General features: G+C 42.8%; 2 protein-coding genes across 5 annotated transcripts; one reads left to right on the top strand and one right to left on the bottom strand.

The window, feature by feature from the left end:
• Positions 1-10,968: 10,968 nt before the first annotated feature.
• bsdc1 (BSD domain containing 1) lies at positions 10,969-19,540 on the bottom strand. Of its 4 annotated transcripts, none has more exons than XM_080042151.1 (11): positions 19,473-19,540; positions 18,771-18,825; positions 17,976-18,092; positions 17,667-17,834; positions 17,332-17,386; positions 14,963-15,078; positions 14,725-14,793; positions 13,342-13,426; positions 12,746-13,249; positions 11,853-11,956; positions 10,969-11,752 (listed from the first exon to the last, which is right to left on the bottom strand). In XM_080042151.1, the coding sequence occupies exons 1-11, from the start codon at positions 19,481-19,483 to the stop codon at positions 11,720-11,722; spliced, it is 1,317 nt and encodes a 438-aa protein (XP_079898277.1). In that variant the 5' UTR covers positions 19,484-19,540; the 3' UTR covers positions 10,969-11,719. The 4 variants fall into 4 exon arrangements, with proteins under 4 accessions (XP_079898277.1, XP_079898278.1, XP_079898276.1 ...); XM_080042152.1 differs by having other exon boundaries at positions 10,969-11,749; XM_080042150.1 differs by having other exon boundaries at positions 10,969-11,749; positions 17,976-18,116; positions 19,473-19,512.
• Positions 13,579-13,924, top strand: LOC307261571 (small ribosomal subunit protein eS21). Its single transcript, XM_080042153.1, has one exon. It carries the CDS (start codon positions 13,617-13,619, stop codon positions 13,866-13,868), a length of 252 nt encoding a protein of 83 aa, XP_079898279.1. The 5' UTR covers positions 13,579-13,616; the 3' UTR covers positions 13,869-13,924.
• Positions 19,541-20,635: the final 1,095 nt, after the last annotated feature.

The raw sequence follows: 20,635 nt of genomic DNA, 5'->3' as shown, positions 1-20,635 counted from the left end.
CTCGGCCAGCAGCGGACCAGGGTTCGATTCCAGCCCGCGGTCGTTCTCTGCATGTCACTTCCCTCTCTGCCCCATTTCAACTCTGTCTCTACACTATCAATAAAGCATAAAAATGCCCAAAAAAAATATCTTTAAAAAAAAGAACCACTGATTTAGAGGATGACGGACCACCCTCCCGCCCAAAATCCCTCTTCTCTTGTTGTGTCTGACTTACACAAATATATGAACATGCAAATTAGACATTGAAGGTAGACTCATAACCGATACATCCACTTTGCTGCGGTCAACCTTTTTTTCGTTTCGTGGTGGAATATTTCCAGGAAAGTCTGCAAGGGGGAGGAGTGGAGTGACAGGAAAATGCAAAAAGAAAGGTCGCATTTCACGCCGCCATCCATCATTTTTACAGTTGCAGTTGCAGACTTTTGGCTTTGCATGTCTCTGCAGTGTGGAGTGGGTAAGGGGGCGGGAGAGGTGCCAGGGGAGTGTTTTTGTGTGTCACTATGCGCGCTAAGGGAGTGTGCACTTTTAAGATAAACTGGACTGATGAAAGAAGAGCCCTCGGCCTTGCAGTGGCCCCCATCATCCATCTGATGTCACCTGCACCGTATGTTGGTGTGTGTGTGTGTGTGTGTGTGTGTGTGTGTGTGTGTGTGTGTGTGTGTGCGCGTTTGTGTGCGTTTGTGTGTGTGTGCGTGCGTGCATGTGTGTGTGTGTGTGTGTGTGTGTATGTGTGTACCTGCGTATGTCTGTTGCCGTGTGGAATCTTCAGTCTATTAAGTGAGCCCTTAGAAAGGCCTTTGGGAAGTAAGGAGGTTGGATAAGGGTTGTCAGGTGGAAGGATGTTGCTTTTCAACTCTCCTCGGCCCTGAAACCCTTTTATGTGAGTGCCTATAGTACGCTCTCATGTGCACACCCGTAAGTATGAGAGCATTGTAGTACGAAGCTCCTATTAGAGAGAGACGCTATCCGTGTTCGGCGGTAACCTGAAACCTCTCAGGACATGGCAGGAGGAAAGGAGAGAGAGAAAAAAGAAGAAGAGAAAGAGTGGAGGAGACGTTTAGGGGCCCCCAAAGTGCCAGAGGTATCATTACCTTTCCATTTTCACTTGATGGAACCCATTTGGCTGGATTAGTTTCACACCGTCAATGGGGACCCGAGGTGAAGGGAGCCTGCGATCAGGATTAGGCGGTCTGCAGTGTACATGACGGGTGAGATAGAGGAAGACGAACCTCTGTTTACTGGCCCCCGCTTTTCTATATACGACAAGGGGTTGTTGCTGCGTGTTTCTGAGGACTAACAGAGGCGGGGCATCATGCTTGCCAGGCGACAGACGTCTGTGTGTGCGTGTGTGTGTGTGTGTGTGTGTGTGTGTGTGTGTGTGTGCGCGCGTGTGTGTGTGTGTGTGTGTGTTTGTGTAAAGGTATACTCGAGAGAAAGTGTATCAGCGCCGAGGGCCAGCCAAGTTGTCAGGCTGAATGAAAATGAAGGACGATGATTGGACTTGCCAAATTGGAGGGGGATATTAAATCTAGGAAGCAAAACCACTTGATAATGAGTTTTTGTGGCACTGCGCGAGAGGGCCAGCGCCTTTATAATGGCGTTTGTGTGACTGCACGTGTAATGTGTTTTGTGTGTGTGTGTGTGTGTGTGTGTGTGTGTGTGTGTGTGTGAATGCACGTGTTCACACCTGTGGGCCCTGTCGTCTTTGCTCCTAATTATCTGCGGCATAAATCAACTGTGGGTGCGTCGCCATGGCAGCCATGCAGTAAGCGGGGTGCTGGTGAAGGTAGCGAGCCAGACCTATTCCATTAACCTTTAAAGGACTTGGTGTTTATTTGAATAGCAGCCCTATGAATAAAAATGTGTCATTTTGAAAAGGGAAATGACCAGGTAATAAAAAGCCTGCTGAGGTCTCTCTCTCTCTCTCTCTCTCTCTCTCTCTTTACATCACTCACTCCTGTCCCTCTTTTCTGTATCTGCTAGTTGTCAGCCATATTATCTGTGTGGATCTATTGATAGCAATGTCGGTTTATTGGACAGCTGGTCGTTTCATCACTTTCCGTCCGGACTGAAATTCATATTTGATTGCCATGAAATCTAATCCAGACATTGATTCATGTCGTCCCCCCCTCAGGATAAACGATTTCATCTGATAACCCGTCTGACTTCTCCTGCAGTACTATAATCTGCTCAAAGTTTCAGTTAATCCAACTCTATTTTAGTGCTAATTGATGAACTTTAGCATGACGTGCTAACATTGGACATGCTTAAAAAGAAAAGATGCTATTGTAAACTGTAAGCTCTTTTAGCTCTTTTTAATCGCAATGTTTTATATCCACTCCTGTTACAACTTTTTTTCCTGCCGTGTTTGGCACCAGGTGGACACAGGTACTGTAGAACTGTGAGGCTTTGTGCTTCTAAAGTGGAGAGTCTATCATGCTTGGATGAGGATTCAACAGGACGCCGTCCCAAATAAGATAACAACCACCATACCGGCCTGTTATTTGGGCAGCTGCTTCTCTAATGTTCCTAAATTAAAGTTATGACAACAATTAGAAGATATGGGGAGCACTACAAACCACACAGCCACTAAAAGGTTGAGGGACTTGTTTTGTGTTGTCGTTAGTGGCATATGGAGTACACAAAGCTGCATGTGAAATTGTTATGTTGAATTCCCGTAGAGAGTACATTTGCTCAGCCATAGTCACCTAGCCCTCCCCTCTCTACTGTCAAAGCAAAACAGGCCTTATAAAACACACCTGGGGCTCAACACTGAATGTGTAAGGACTAAAATCTAGCATAAAAATAAAATATTCCCATGTCTCTTTGCAGAGATCTCTTATGCATGCATCAGATCCTGCTGTCTAGGACAAAGAGCCATGCGTTTGCAGCATATAGGGCCTCAGGGGCAACAAGGGGAATGGAGAAGGGTCTCTTTGTGTGCTGGGATCATGGACATTTAGGCATGCGTTTGGCTGGTTAAAAAAAGAGCATCGTCGAGATGCCTCAGCAGTAAGCGAAGGCCTCTGTAACCACTGGTAATTCGATTGTGCCACATGATTTCTTAGTGAGTAATCCACAAATGGGCACTCAGCTGAAAAACAGCTTGGCATCCACGCTTAATGAGCCAGAGGGACAGAGAGGGGGCAAGAAGAGGGGGACTTGGAGTGGAAGAGGTGGAAAGAGAATTCAAATGTGATGCAGTGGCAGGCTGAAAGTGGAGAAAAGAATGAGAATGGGAGACAAAATGAAGAGGAAAAAAAACATGATTAACAACAATATGGCGTGCCGGAGGAATCGCAGTTAAAAAGAACCAAATAAAAAGCAAAAATGCATGATGAAACTATGAAGCGTTGTTTTCATGGGGTGTGATGCAACAGATTGACGATGACTATCCGAGCAGATGAGACACACTCACGCACCAGGCACGAGACGCTAACTGACGAAAAGCACGCTCGCTCTCACAAACACACACACACACACACTCTCTGCTGTATATAGAGAAGTAAAGCTCTGACCGTGAGGGTTATGGTTGCGTGGATCTGGATTGTTTCAACCTAAGCGAAGAGAGTCTTTTCTGAAGCAGCCAGGAGATGACAACCCCCACTTACCCCCTGCCCCCCCACCCCACCCCCAGTCCCCAACTCTTCCTTTAGTGGATCCTCTCCAGGCACATTCACAGCCCGACGAAGACTCTTATTCATACAACACAGAGGAAACACAAGGAATGGAACACATGGAAACGTTGATGACTCTTGGCATAATTTAAATGGGCCCCAATTGGCTCAAAACTATTGATTCGTGAACTTGTTTCAAGACATAATTGTTTAGTAAAGGAGACAGAGTTATGCGAAGGGAGGGAGTCCTGACATTGTCTGAACTTATACAGTAACTTTAAGGCATAATTGGCTGCATTCCCACTGCTGATTCTTTCAAAAACCCGAGTTTCTACGTGATCGCCTACAGGGCTGTATGGAGGAATACAGAGCGGTGGGTGGTGCTAATTTGTAACCACCGCTACACAAAAATGTGCGACTCTAAAATGGACCGGAGGAGAGGAAAGAAAAGAAAGGCACAGTTTCCATAGTAACCGTTTCCAGACTAAAGTGGTTTGCCATCGCTCGCTGTCTGTTGGGTTTTTTGCTCTTTTTTTCTCTCCATTTCTTTCACAATTTCCCTTTTTTGGAGTAAGTCAACTACCAATTATAGAGTGGTAAAGAAGCAGCACAATGGTCGGAATTGGACTGCATTTATTATAATTTGAAGAGACGTGACAAGAGGAAGATCAGGTGTGTTGCACTAAAGGACTCACTCAATATTCACACACACACACACACACACACACACGGTAGGGCAAAAAGTAGACACACAAAAGCCCCCTGCAAATGGCTGACACACACATAAAAATTCAAAATCTATACACCTGGAAGAAAAATGCTTTCAGTGGCACGAACATTAGGCTAAGGGGCGACATGGGACATCTAGATCTAGACATGCAACGGCACAACTGTCTCTGCCCTATATTTCATATTTAATCTGCTGTGCTGGAGGATTTCTTGGCCCGGTGCGTTGTGTAATCTTGTGGAGGGGCAGATGGCCCAGTCGCACTGTCAATCGGATCCCCTGGATTGGGACGGTGGAGGAGGAGAGATCTCCAGGGGCCAGCTAGACACTGCGCCAGGATCAGCAGGTTTTGGTGGACCAGAGGCAGCATCAGCAGCATGGAAGCAGACACTGCCTTCACCTTTTTTTTTCCCCTCTCCAGGCTTAAGCCCAGACCTAGAAATGACTTTCGGCCCAAGGGTTGATATTGGACACTATTGAAGGCTATGGATTAGGATTATAGCCCACAATCCTGTACGTAACAGGCCAGTCTTGGTCCCTAGCTTCCTTCTTACACAAACACACACACAGTCACACACACACACACACACACACACACACACACACACACACACACACACACACACACACACACACACACACTAACACTAACAACCACCTCCCTCTCTTTTGAACATATTTTCACTGCAGTGTTGCTGCTTTCACTCCACCCAGAAAATGAGATGTAGTCCAGGTACTCATTGTGTGCCAACTCAGGAGCTTCTGTTCTGTGAAGGGGGTTTAGGTATTATCCAGATAGCAATAGCCAGCAGTGTTAAAAAGAAAAGAAAACTACAGCAATGCTATCAGCTCTGTAAAGCTGTACTTAGCTAAATGCCAATGTTAATTGTTAATGCCATGGTCATAACCAATGCTAGTAGTTACAATGTTGACCATGTTCGCCATCTTAGTTATTAGCATGCTCACATTTGCCAATTAGCATTGAGGGGGAAAGTAATTAGTTTTGGGATAGGTAAAAGGTTTGACCTTATGATTGTGGTTAATGAAAGGTTAAGGTAAATGATTAGAACGCATCCTGAATGAGAAATTAATGTCTGAACCAAATGTCATGGTATTTCATCAAGTAGGGAAATAAATATTGTCTTTCTTTCAGAGATTTGGATGAAAAGATTGATACAGCTTTTATGCCTATGTCTGAACGGTACAAAAAGTAGAGAATGACATTCAGAAAAACCAATAAAGTACAGCAGTAGCTATGCTTAGAAATATATTCAAAAGTTAAAATATGGGCCGAGTAATCCAGTCATTGGCAGCGGTACGAGAGACTGGTCTATTTCAAAGAAGTGAACTTTTTTCCAACAGACGTCCTCAGCAGACCCCTTCAGGGAGCATTCCGTCGCGGTTTCCCCTATTGGATGCTGCAATTTATGAGGCAGATTTATCTCACGGGCCCGCTAGCGCTGGCTTTTATTCATAGAATAATGGAGACTACGGTGAAGTTTTGACAGTCTAATTTGCATGGCTGCAGACAGTAAAAAAGAAAAACTCAGCTTTGCCTCCCCTCGAACCACCAAAACAATCTCACCTTCAATTACTAGACATCAGATGAGATGGGGGGAGTGTGTGGTCCTCTGATTAGACCAGGGAGGGAGGGAGAGAGACAGAGAGAGAGAGAGAGAGAGAGAGATGAATGGGTCCGCTGGTGTCCCGCAGCAATGGAGAGAACTCTGGGAATAAATGAATGAATGACACTGTAATGAAAAGAGGGGGAGGAGGTGGTGGTGGGGGGGGGGGGCGTCACGGAAGGGAACAGGACTTTCAAAGTGGTTGGTGGAGCTGCTGAAAGAATTGGAAGAAAAGTGGATGAAATGAACACAGCTGCGTCGGACGCTTAGGGCTGTGTTTGCAATTGTGTCTGTTGGGTGCATCGGGGGGGACAGATGGGTCTTAAAGAGTTTTCTAAAACTTAAGAGGAGTTTAAAAGTCCTACCCCACCGTGAAGAAACCCAAGAATCAATCAGATTAAAGATGGATTGTAACTGGGTTGAGTGGATTACAAATCTGAACATTATATTTAAGCAGGCTAACGACAGAAGTCTAACAAAACACAGTTGTTAGAGCTTGACCCACACAAGTAACTAAAAGCAAGAATATCCTGGCCTCTCCTGCTTGTGTGACAGGGGTCAGGTTTGAAAAGTCTTAGTAAGGCACTCAATTTACTTTTTCCCTTCCATTCATGTTTGATCATTTGGGTAATAGGCTCTTTAACCTTCTTGTCAAGAGACAGCTAAAGTTCTCTGTGCAAAAGTTTAAATTCTCTTCACCTCCTATTGCCCCTAAATCTCTCTCCTTATCACACAAATTCTTTATTATTCAAAAGTTGTGGTTAAGGGTGTGTTATGTGCCTGACTATTTCTTGGCGGATAGTGTGGACTTCCTGAGGTCGGGCCAACTCATAATAAGTTCATAATCAGGTTTAAATTTCCAAACCACACACTATACCGAAGCCCCTGGTTCACACAAAGTGGAGGTTGAAACATAAATACACAAGGTGCCGTGTTAAGAGCTCCACAGAAGAAGTATTACAGTAACTGCACACTTTTCCATATGCCGGAGCAGAATAGAGAAGACAGAGAAGGACGTCGACGTAGAGAATGGCGAGGGGATGTTCGGCTAAACATTTGCTTTGGCAGGCCCCGGACTATAGGGGCGGCGCTCTACTAGTCCCTTGACAAGCATCCAGAGGAGCCCCTCTGTCTTGACCATAAATCTGAATTGAGGGGGAGTTATCATACTCCCCCCCCCCCCCTGCCATCCCCCTCCCCGAATAAACCCCGCATTCCTCCCAGACACCGCTTCGTACAAACAAAGTGGCCTGTTCCCACCGCTCGACATTGGGAAAGGCCGATGGTTTGTCATGGAAAAATCCAGAGGCATCTCAAGAGTGCTTTAGAAGTTGTTGCTCCCCCCTCCTCCCCCACCACCACCACCACTACTAACTAGGCTCAGCAATGTATCAACACGAAGTCCGGTGGATGCATTTTTTCTTTTGTATAGCTTGGAAAAAACTATGTTGGAAATGTAATTCACGCATACAGTACATGTCAGTTCCTATCAAGTAGAAAGTATAAGTTCATGTCCAAATGAACAGTGAGGATGAGTGAACCCGGCACACACATCGTTTTATGTAAAGCTTAGGTAGAGGCTCAGTGGAATATACACACACACACAGCATAATTCAGACAGAAAATTCAAGTGCTGTTTAAATGCCCAGAGATGCAGGCAGGCAGGCATGCACGCACACACACATACACATGCACACACAGACACACACACATGAAATAGAGGGAATTGGGAGACAAGTCGTTATAGAAAACCCTGGTAACACATTCCATAGGAGTCTGCCCCCCCTTCCCTCAAAGGGAATCTTTTGTGCTTATTGAAAGGCAGAAGGGGTTACAGGGTTTCTCCCTTTAGGGTGCCGAGAATAATACTCGCTCTCAAGACAATGACCTCATCCGGACCCTCTCTGTGTGCATGGGTTTGTATGTGTGTCTGTGCGCTTAAGAAAAAACTAGTTATTGTGTGTGTGTGTGTGTGACCAAGTCTGTGACAGTATTCAGTATATTGGCACAGACAGGGATGAAGGGATAGAGAGAAAGTCAAAGAGGCAGAAAGAGAAGCAGGAAGTGTTTGGTCAAGGACGGATTACGAGAGGAAAGGGGGGAACGCAGAGAAGATCCTCAGGAGAGAAGTATTTCTCCAGCCTGTCCGATTGGCGTCCAACCCCCTCATTGTCTGTCCACGGTGAAAGCATTTGGACATGACATTGGTGAGAGCTTGTAGTAGCAGGCGAATGTAAAGCAATGAGCACACACACGCACACACACAAACACACACACCCGAGGCACTGGGAGCGGTGGGCTTCAACAGGAAATTCCTTTACAGCCTTTCTGCTGACTAAGACCTCCGAGTGGGAAAAGAGTTAGATGGAATTTAATGTATATTGTATGGAGTATGCACAAGCCATTACCACAAGGCGTGCGAGGGTGCCGGTTCCAGAATGAAACAGGGCAGTAATATCGTTCAACAAAAAAAGCAGTAAAGCAAGGTAGTAAAGTCTTTCTTTTTAGACTATTTTGTCAGACTGTGTGTGTGCCATTGCAGCCACAAAAACAAACATGTTTAAATATTTATGGGCCTTTGTGTATAGAGTAATTAATTGATTTAATTTATCCGAGATGCCCATGCCTAATCTTTTCTAAATAAGTCCATTAACGTAATTACAGGAGATCAAAGGTCAAGGATGTGGTTATTTGTCCTTAAATTATGGAAATATTTAAGGGCGCCACATGTGAATGTTCCTATGTTAAGTCTATTGCACTCTATTGGTGCAATAGAGAGATGGTCATGCTCCCCCTTTTTTTCATCATCCAGTCACTAATCAACCCCCAACTAAGACCACACCCACACACACTGTGTATGGTGTGGGTACCTAGTAAGAGAAAGGAAGAAAAAGCCAGACGCACACAGACAGTAGCCATCTTTATGAGCAGCATCCATGTTGCAGAGGCAGCACGCTGTACAGGTGTCCCTACACAGTGACCTACATTAGCCCAGCTGATGCCACCACAAACACCATATGAACATGCCACTGAATGCCTGCTGCTAAACATGAGGAATCCAGTGAGGAGATTTAGCGTGGAAATGTAATAAATAAATAAATAAAATGGGTTACAAAAATTAAATTTGCAATGCCACTGATGATGATGAACAATGCTAGGTGAGAACATGTGGCCAACCCATAACCCATGTCTGTGAGATGGATGCTGCAGCTGAGAGAAAAGGAGTGGCAGGTTGTGACTGAGGAGGCCTAAATGATGCAACAGCGCCATCAGGTGTCTGGTATTATTGTCCTGCAGGCCTTTTTTCTTTTGACAGATTTTAAAATGCAGACATTGCTTAACATACCATTCCAAAAGGTTTACATTGGGAATATTGTCCTGACTCATAATTTGAAATGTTTAACCTCACTGACCAGTGGTCCATCCATCCATTAAAAACACACTGTGTAGCCATACATGTTAAAGAAACCACAGAACTTAATACTTAATTCCACTGGAGGACCCAACGTTTCCAAATTATGTCAAGCTGAATTTTGGAGATGTGTATAAAAAGCTGAAAAAGCAGCAACACAATCTGTATGAGTTATATGCAAAGGGACAAAGTTTCCACCCACATTGTTGTTCTGTGTTTTTCCATTAACAGAAATTCACATTTCAGTCTAAAAAATAAGATTGAGTATTACGTTTTTCACAGGACTATAATTTGTACATGGTACAGACTGTTCTCCTGTAAAGTCTCCCCACACTATAGGGTCACGGAGAGCAAAACAAAAAAATCACATTTTTACAATGGCCTCTCTCAGCTAAAAAGCATTTGAAAAGTTGTACGATTCCAGTGTTTGTTCAGTTCAAGTTTTGACCAATCGTTTGTAGAATTAACATTTCATTGTGAATATCTTTCACACAGTTGCTAAACAGCTGAACGTTAGCGAAAATAAGGTGGTTAGCAAAGAATTTTGGTATGAGTGGGATTTTCTGATGCATTGCTTACACTGTAATTGAAGACTCTCAGCCCTCCACTGATTACAGTGTTTCCGCAGCCTAGTCTAGTTCAAAACAGACCTGTCTGGATTTTCTTCTTTGGTAGCAACACAACCAAACCAGAATATTTCATAACGTATGACACTAAGCCCATTAGCCATGAATCCTTTAATGACGCTGATCATTTGTAAAATATAGTGAAGTACTCGACTAAAAAAAAAGAAGAATTTGACAGCTTTGAAAACAGACATGTAGAACAGCTTTGATGAGTTCAAAGTGCCGATCTGAAGGGAATACACAGCCGAGAATTATAGAGACATGCAACACATTGTCAGAACAAAGAATCTGAAGAACAGCCGATGTCTTTACCCAAAGAAAAAACTCAATAGTGACCATCTGCACAATGTTTTGCATGTTATTGCACAGACATGCAATCCAAAGCACGCAATACAATAATTAAGCATTTATTTTAGTATAAATATTACATCTCTAGAATTATTTTTCTCACTTACATTACAGATGATGGGTAAAAGGAAATCAGAAAAGCGTGAAGCACGCTCTTTGCTCCTTGGTCTACTTGGCACACTGTCTGCAGAGCTTTTTTTTTTGATGTTCCAAACATGAGCAAGCCATTTTAAACTTCACAGATTTGTCACAATCTCCTTAACAACTGAATTACAGGAGATGCTTCAATTTCTAGCCAAAGAATCCGGTATCATGACAACGAGGACTAGTTTGAATTCTCTTCAAGCAAATATGACTTGTCGAGCGATAATGTATGTGTTCCATCAACCTAAATAAGACAAACGAAGGAACAACTTAAAGCGACAAAACACATAAAGAGTGACAGAAAGTGACATGTAGCCCGCAATAAGTTCATATATACAAAAGACTCACGTGATATGACAAAGATCTGGGGAAAGAACTGACGATTAAACATTAGCTGGTTGTGTTTCAAGATGTCTCACAACAGAAAAGCATTTGGATAACATGATCACACTACTGTGCGTTTTACAAGGCCATATATATCTAGAGTTTGGGAGTGAATCCCAAATGAGAAAGTGCTCTACGAAATGAAGGCCAAAAGATTTCTTTAATCACTTTGAAGATTCACTTGCATAATAAAGCGGAGAAAGTAAGACAGGGCCATAGGTAGAATTAAATCAATTCAGCCTCACCATTCAAAAAAAAAAAATCACTTGTGGAGTATTTCATCTTAGAAAGTTGACAAGCAGCATAACAGTTTATGGCTATTTCACAGCCTGCAATTAAACCATGGCCCAAGTTGAGATAAACTTATAAACATACATGATGTAATTAATGGCATTGAGAATAAAAGGGGAAACAGCTCCTCACCTGCTGAGGTGAAACCTTCCACATTCTGCCTGGTCACTGCTTGTCCTTAAGCTTTAAAAAGGTCAGAATGATTACAACCCCCCTGTCTATTATTATTAGCGTTAAATACTCTCCAAGTCAGAAGTTATTCCAAGATATAGCCCAAACCAGAGTCCTTACCCTCGCTAGCGGCCTATCTGGCACTAAATCGACAGCTGACACAGCATTGTAATTTTTATTGCCTTGGTCTTCCCCCGTTGCTCTTTATCAACAGGTTTAACCAATATGGTCCAAAACCCGGCGGAAAAATCCCCTTCCTGACAATCATGACATGGTGACAGTGTGGACAAAGAGTTAAAACACGTTAAGCATGGTTTCGTCTGCCGTGAACTATAGTTTCCAATGGTGGGACAGAGTTCGGTGTGCAGGGGCTCTCAGTCCCAGTTCTCCCAGTCTTCATCCAGCTGCTTTAAATAAAAAAAGGTGGGGGGGAAAAGTGGGGGTTAGTCAAATATATTTGAGTTGACATTCTAGTAAAACAATCACAATGGTAACTTAAGAACGAACCTCTCCAGAAGCCTCCACTGTAGAGAGCGCCATTTGGACTTCTTCTTCTGTCATGTCCAGGTCAAAGTCTTTCTCCCAGTCCTCGCTGACGTCGGTGCTGGAGCCTGGAGGGTAAGGACACAAAATGTGGAACTTGACCTTGACTGATCTGCTTTTTTCTAAGCCTTTTTCGTGGAAAAACTCATAACCTGAACCTAATCCTGTTTTGAATAATGCTCCCAAACTGGCACAATCTTAAAGGCCTACTTCACCGGCTGGAATATGAAGGTGTATTGAACTCGGAGATCCTATTTAGTATAAATGTGCAAAAAAATATGTAAATCGGATCATCCTAGCCTGAGAAAAGGCAGAAAGAGTGTTTTATGGTCTCACTGTCTAACCCTACAGTTTCCTTCTTGTGACATCACAGTAAGGGTTAGAATTAACCGGACAGCTGGGCCAAGGGAAGACTAAGGGAAGAAAAACTTCATTCATTATATTATAATAGTGATTTTATAATGATAGAACGCCGGTTCCATATGGGTGAAGTAGTCCTTTAATTGCACTGGCAGCTTAAAGGTGGCGTCAGTGTTTCTGAAGAATGCTTTTTGGCAAAATCACATTCAAAATCAGTGAATATCTCCTCATGATCTGCTACCCGTACGTACCCTGAAAAGTTATCCGGTGTTAGTACACAGCCTAGGCGCTGTAAACGGGCATGTTGCTAGCTACGGTGGCCCCCTTTCTTTACATACCAGTTTACAGGGCGGCTATGTACGAACACCAGATTTGTTTCAGCGCACACACAGTATGTACAGGTAGCGGATTGTGAGGAGATATTCACTGATTTTGACAAAAAGCATTCTCTAGAATTGCTGACTCCACCTTTAGAAACCTCTCTTTGGCCGGCTTACCTTTCTTGCCATTGTTAGAGGGTGTGGATTTCCCGCTGTCTGAGTTGAGCTCGAAGACTCTCAGGTCCTGGGGCCCCTCTTCCTTTGCTGCTTCTGGTTTAGAGGTGGGGGCCACAGCAGCATTAGCCCGCACTGACGCCCCATCCACAGTGACCTCTGGCTGGGTTACAGCAGCTTCCACTTCAGCCTCCACAGGCGAGTCACTCTTTGCCGGCCTCTGTTCCTCTCGTGTCTTGTCTGTAACCTCTTCCAAGCTAGCTTCTGTCATTTGGTTGACCAGCTCCGTGGCAACGGGCTGGGGCCGCACTTCCACCTGCGTGGGCAGGCTGACGCTGTCGCTGCTAACTGAGAGAGCGGCGTCTCGCTCCATGCTAGGAGACAGGATGGGGCTTAGCAGAGCTGTTACTGTGGGAGTCATAGAGGTCTGGAGGTCGAGGGTTGGGCTGTTGTCAAACGGCGGGGTGAAGTTGAGTTGAGATGATGACCCGGCGCCAAGGAAGTCATCTGAAAGTAATAGAAGGGAAGTGGTAGAGTAAGTGACAGGTTTTAAAGTGAATCTGTTTTATTAAATATTAAATAAACTGACGAGGACCTACCCTCCTCCTCTTCCTCCCAGCCCAGCGTCTCTGTGTGTGTAGGCTGCTCTGCCCTCTGCTTCAACGCAACTCTTCTTGCCTCCTCCTGAAAAAAAAAAACATTTTGAATATATTTGTATCTGAGAAAGTATTTCAATGTGTTTATTGTGCCTTTTTTTAAAGCATCATTCATCATGGTTAACATTAGTTTTCTTGCATGAAAAGTGGTAAGGCGCTTTCCTGTCGGCCATTTGTCGTAAACGCTTTGTAAGCGAGCACCCCACCCGCCTATCAACATGCAGAACGACGCTGGAGAATTCGTGGACTTGTACGTCCCCCGGAAATGCTCTGCTAGCAACAGAATCATCGGAGCCAAGGACCATGCCTCCATCCAGATGAACATTGCTGAGGTTGACAAGGTGACCGGTCGCTTCAACGGTCAGTTCAAGACCTACGCTATCTGTGGCGCCATCCGCAGAATGGGCGAGTCTGATGACTCCATTCTTAGGCTCGCAAAGAACGACAGCGTTGTTTCAAAGAACTACTAAGACCAGCGCGGGAGCTATGGATTCTTTGTAAAATAAAATGTAAAAAAAAAAAAAAAGTGGTAAGGCAACAAAAAGTCTGTGCCCTCTAGGTTATAAATACAGGAAGATGACATTTAGCTCTCCTTGTCAAAACTTTGTCGTCAAGTTGTTTAAACTATGTATAATGGACAGTTTTATTAATGTAATTCAACACAACACCACTTGAGACTTCAGCCTTCCAAACTGAGCTCATAACTCAAATCGACACCTCTCTGACCGAGTCAAAAAGAGTTGACAGCTCCAGACAGACTGGACTGATTGAAGGGCGCTGGTTCTGAATGGCATTAGCCCGAGTCTTGTGAAACTACTTTTTGGTACTGTGCATTTTGAAAAAGGTTGACATTTGTTTAACACATGAAGTTGTCTGTAAAAATGTATTGTAATGCTACTAACTATATTTTATTAACAGTAGAGCATTTATAAGACCAATTCGACAAGTATATTTTTTATAAAGGTCTTTTAACATAGTATAACACATATTATGTCCACCCTTGTGGACAATAAGGATATATTCTATTCTATCCTAACCGGTGCTTTCATCAGTTACAGTTGGCAGATGGAGCATACACATTTCCTTCTTATTTAAACATTGAAAACATTCAGTAGTTTCAAAATCAAGGTACAGCACGTCCCTTATTCTAAGACAGGAAAAAAACCTTCATTGAGACTGTGCCCTGAAATTCAGAATCCAATGTAGCACTAAAATCAGCCAGCAGGTGGCACCCATGACAATGAATTGAGCAGATGGGAAAGGCTATTTGACATCTGGAGGATTGTCTGCAGTAAAAGTGCACCCTGTAGAAAATGGCACGCTTACCTGGTCCAGCTGGAAGACTTTGTAGAAATACCTCTGCCAGAATTCTGAATGGCTTACAGCTACGGGCACCTGCCAATAAAACAACAACACTGTCATCTGCTTTATTGCACTTCCTTTGTGATTGAAAGCACTTCACATTAGCAGGATCACATTAAATAAACGTCCGTCAAATGAATGTAATGTATCGGTTTGAATGAAAGCTGTAAGAATAGGTGTTGACAAAAGCAACATCAAATACCATTTTGGTGTAGAGGGCTCGAATAGAGGGACTGCTGACCAAATGCTCGGACACTTCTCCTTTCTTATCCTCCAAACTGAAGCGGGACAGCCAGTTGTCAAACTGCTCTGGGGGACCTGCACAAGAAAAACCCCTCATTAAAATACAATCATAAGATAACAAATAACTATTTGCAAATATCTAGAACGCATGCAATGTCCCATCTTTCTTACAATTATCACTGTTTGAATTAAATAGTGAGTCACCACAAAAATCCAGCACTGCCTAATGGTTTTGTTACTTATAAGCAATAGAATCCTTGTAATAATTGAAGAATGGAGAACAATAACACAGCTTAAAGTTGTGGGGGCACAGAAAAATGTATTTGTCACAGTAGAAACAACAGATGTGTACTCTTGATAGTAAGTCATTGTAAAAGGTGGATTCAGCAATTCTTAAGAATTCTCGTCAAAATCAGGGAATATCAGCTTACGATCCCCTACGTGTCATGTTGCTTTCTACGGTGGGCCCCCTTTCTTTACATACCCTTTGTTCACCAGGGCTGTGTCATAACACCAGATCTGTTTTAAGCACACAGTCTGACAGAGCAAGTGGATTGTGAGGAGATATTCACTGATTCTGACAAAGTGATTTGGTCAACAAGTTTTCTCCAGAATTGCTGACTCCCAACTTTAATACCTAAGGGGTATACTACCAAGCAGACTCAACAGAGCCTCGCTCTCTTTTCTCGATCTGGTTCAACTGGTTCTGGTTGTGTGGACCCCAGGAAGAGTAGCTGATGTTTCTGCATCAGCTAATGGGGATCCTAATAAAATCAAATCAAATCAAACATAACACAAACCCTCGCTCAGAGCTGACTGGTATCATAAAGGCAGTTATCAACCTCTTATGTTGAACGAGGGTTTCAGCTTCAGGCTCTGTGCGCGTCCCCATGAAAGGGGGCGTTTGACCCGTCATTTGACTCCGCTTCCGCACAAAAATGTACTGATCTTGTGCCGCTAACTTTACACAAACGGACTGATTGCGAGCAGCTTAGTGAAAAAAAAGTGTGTCGCTGACTTCATTCAAGAGGAATAGTTTGTCAGTCTGAATTATTACAGCGGAAAACAGAGCCGAAAAAAACTCTTACTGCAAATAAGAGTGTGGAATGCTGCCAGCATGGAAATGATTTATTTATCTTGCCGATCGTTCTCGCAGTGCGTAACGTGACATTATAAAACAATGAAACGTTGAACTCGGATTAAACACTATACCATTTAGCCTAATATATATAGGCTTCTTTGCTATATTTATATACGCCTATAGTCCCACACTTAAGAATGTAATTTAAGCCTGACACTGTCTCAAATGAATAGCCTATGAGGAAAATCACTTTAGTTTTGGGCCACATCAAAATTAATACAATTTTGATTTAGACTGTTAGGCTTTTATTTCAATCTTACAAATACCAATAGGCCTACATTAAAAAACATGTAGTCTGTATTTTTCAGACAAATATGAATCTACTGTGAGAAGCTTAACCTGCGAGTCTGCAGCGATGTTCGAACTGTGACAGCTGTCACCTGTCACGTCCCAACTGTATTCATTATTTCATCGCCCCTGATGTTCCAGTGACAGCCTATTCAAAGCCCCTTTTCATATTGTAAACGTCATACACTGATGAAAAGAAAGAAGCCCACAGTGAAATAATGTTGCAACCTGTGATTTTATAGAATGCTTTAATTAAGAGCCAGTGTGTGTAGATTGCCAGGTAAAATCATTTGAGGTGAGAGCATGGAGTGGTGCTGCATACAGTATAGGTGTAGGCTTTTTTACATTTTCTGCATCAATAGGCCTAACTGTATCTGTATGCATGTGGTAAAAAGCCGCAGCGCAATGTTACAGTTCACTCTGCTGTAAGCCAGATGCCACGGCTTCATTTCGTTCATTAACTTACTGGTCAATAAGTTTAGATGTAACAGTTTCCTCAGTGAGAATGTAGCGCTCAGACAATATAGTCAGGTCCGCGGGATTTCTAAATCCTTAAAGGGCAGCGCTCTAAGAGCCGAATTTAAGCTCAAACTCTGGAACAAAAACTGGTCTGAGCAGGTTAGCCTTGCAGCCTCTGTTACCACGGTGATCTAGCCAGGTAAAAAGAGAGACACCTTTCGTGATACTGAAAACTCTGGCTTTAGACTCAACAGACCTCGCTCAGTCCTTAATCTTGCTTCGTAGTATACCCCTCTAGAGTACTAAATGCACTGTTGACATTTGCTTTACACAGTATGAAGCTGAACCAACTTACGAATACATTACTTTACATAATATAACTAATGCCAGTTTAACATTCTGGTGTAGGCCTTGCACTACTTTAGTGCGTGCTGTCTTACCATCAGGCTCATTGCAGTATGTGGCTGGGTCGGCCTGCAAACTGTAGAGACGCGCCTGCAGGAAAAAACACATGCTCAGATTGTGGTTGTTTTGTTTCCACATGCACATCATGTGCTCACTCTAACTGTCCTGCAGCGTCTCATGACAAAATGTAAGAAATGTATTTCAGAGATGAATCAACACTTTGTTTTGTATTATCAAGGAGATTGACCAAAAGTTACATTTTCCTTTAATCATCATTTTCAAAGAACCCTTGCACAAGGATGATGCTGCTTTAAGACACAGTCAACCTGGTCAATTAACATGAAGCAATAGTAAAAGTAGAACTGCTCACCTTACAGCTGTCATAGACCTCTGTCGTTCCTGATGGCGTTGCCACCAATGTAATTACATCACAGTCGATGGTTTTATCAGGGGGCGGAGCAAACGTGTCGGATATCACGCCTAAGAAACTAGACAAGCTCTTCTTCACCTTATCCGTGGTTTCAGAGGAACCTTCCACCTTTGAAAACAGTACAAACACACAGGTCAAATTAGGCATTTGGTCGTTTGATACGGGATACACATATGATATTAGCTGCATCTAACTAGTCTCTAAGCAGATGCTAAAAAAACAACGACCACAGTGAAGGCTGCAACTTACCGCAAGCTTGTTTCTGACAGCAGTGGCCGTGGCCACAATGGAGCAGGTTGTGTCATGTTGCACCACAGTGGAGAACTCCGTCAGGTCTCGCTTAATGAACTCTAAGGCCTCGGACGACTGCAAAGAAGGTAGACAAGTAATCTAGACCCAGATGCATTGCATTAGGAAATCGTTGTTCCGTACAAATGTGTATACAAAAAAAATAAAAAACAGAGCATTCTATACAGCTCACATCAATAATACATACAGTATATAAAAAAAACTTAAATTGACCTTTATCCTATTTGTACAGGACTTTCTTAAGTGTCTGCTCTTGCTAGCATATAGCCGCAGGACATAATCCAGCCTTTCATTTAACAATGCTGTGCAACCAGGTTTTCCTGACAGAGGTAAAGGTTCTCAAATGCATGCCACCATAGAAAGACTGACAACAGAAACAAAACTCTAGTCACACCTGTGTGGGTTTTTGTGGAGCGCTAATGTAATTACTTTCGGTAGACCTGTGCAGTACTATTTAAGACATTTACAGTCAGTAATAATGGTGACTAGGTTTCGACTCCGACCTTTTAAAAACAAGTATGTGGATACTGGGTGTTCACTACAATCTAACTGTTGTTTTATGCATCTGCTTAAATGTATTATGAAATGTAAAACTTTGAGGGGGAGTAGCAGTTAGAGTTGGTGATATATTCCTCAGAGCAACATGCCAAAACACTGTAACTGCTGTGCAGCTAGCGAATATGAAGAAGAAGTACCCATTCCCATGATGTGGGTGACTTGTTTATGGGGGATTACCTTGTCTTTGACGGACTGGAAGCTCTGCTGAAGCCAGCCTCCCCACCAGCCTTCTCTGTAATCATATACACATGTATAGATTAGCGTTTCAACGAATGTTTTTCCTCAACGTACGTTATATTTTTAAAACAAAACAGCAGGGAAGAGGTTTTAGCACAAACGTAACATCACCACTGGAAGACCGATGTTTATTGTGCTCAAACGGCTTAAATACTTCGTCAACATAGCAACAAACAAATGTATTGAGCTAATGACTTTCTCAGTGTATCTCTAGCTAACTCTCCCTCGAAACACACCCTAGCAAGCTAAACGAGTTAGCTAACAGTCGGCTATCAATGCTCCGCGACCTAACTTGACACAACGATTCAATTGTCATGACTAATAATGCTTAACAAAGGCGCTAAATGTTAAAACATAGATACAAATACATCTTATATGTAACCCTCCGATAGTTACTGTGTGATTTAAGCTATTTTACATCACGGCTACTCGGGCTATGCTAAAGCTAGCGAGGCTATGTTTTGGTAAACAAATGCACTTCCTGAACTGATTCCGTGAGCCTCGAAGTTCCGCGTTTATACAAAATAAACAGGCCAAATCTCATTAGAAGTGCGACACAAATACGTGTTACGCGGGCGGTGTCGGTGCTCTCCGCTGTATTTTATTTTAAAATAAAAAAGTAATATGCGTGTTCACTCTCACCCTTCAGCCATCTTCAGACGATGACATCATCAGTATTTACTGAACTGTGACCCCGGCTGCGTGGCTTTGAAAAAGAAAACACACGTGATGCAACATGACATGTCATATACAGACTGTCACATATACTGGGATAAATATGTGTTATGAAATGAAACCTCGTCTTTTACAGTTTCAGCAAAAGTGTTTTGCACTACCTATGGTGGCTGCAGAGGATCAAATTAGCAACAATATTGCATGGTTGTTCTGTTGTAGACTAGGCCTAGTTGATAATAGATGAAGCACAGTTTTATTGCATGCAAAAGGCATACTTTTTCCAAAACTTCATGCGATATTCAAAATCCTCAGGGAAAAAACTTATAGCAATACAGTCAAAGTGATAGCCTCATTTCACACCAAGTCGGTGAATGGATGGACACGAGATTTGAGTTTTTGAAATGTACATATTTTAAAATAGTTGCAAACAACAGGTAGCCTACCTTTGTAGGCCTACGATACTTCATATTGTCTATTTTAATACATTTTATTATTATTATTATTATTATTTTTATTTTTTTTAGCCTGTGCAGATTTATACATTAACCCACAGGACACAACATAAATGGATTTCTGTAGACCTATTCAACATATTGTGAATTTAGGAATACTTCTAAATCTGCACTCACTTTAGACACTTGTGATAAACAATTTGCAAACCATGCTTTCTATTCTATAGTGTTGTGTGAAAAGAACAAAAACAAAAATCCTCAAACGTTAAGCTAGTGCATTTAAAGTGACATTAGGCCTATGCAGTTTTAGAGCCTATAGCTGGCGGGAGACGGGAGTGCATCCAAACCAGAGGAGTAAAAACCACAGCACAGTGCTTTCATGAGCGGAGACTGATGATTTCAGCATGTGCATGAGTTGTTTCATTTTAATTAAAAACAATTTAACCACTGAGCTACTACATATGAAACCAAACAAACCATTCCTTCTTGAGCCATTAGGTTGCCTAATCAGTGTTTAGCACTTCCAACCTGGATCCCCTCATCAATCTCCTGCTCACAGTAGTGCATCTGTGGATGTAAAAGTGAGCTTATGTGCATGCGGTATACTACATATGCCATGCATGTTGACCCCCAGCAGCTGTGCTTTCCCCTCATCAGTATTCTGGGTGAAAAGGGGGC

This window comes from Ammodytes marinus (genome assembly GCF_949987685.1).
Source record: "Ammodytes marinus genome assembly, chromosome: 15".
Classification (NCBI taxonomy): domain Eukaryota; kingdom Metazoa; phylum Chordata; class Actinopteri; order Uranoscopiformes; family Ammodytidae; genus Ammodytes; species Ammodytes marinus.
Note: the sequence above shows the minus strand (reverse complement) of the source record. Positions and strands in the feature narration are given on the sequence as shown.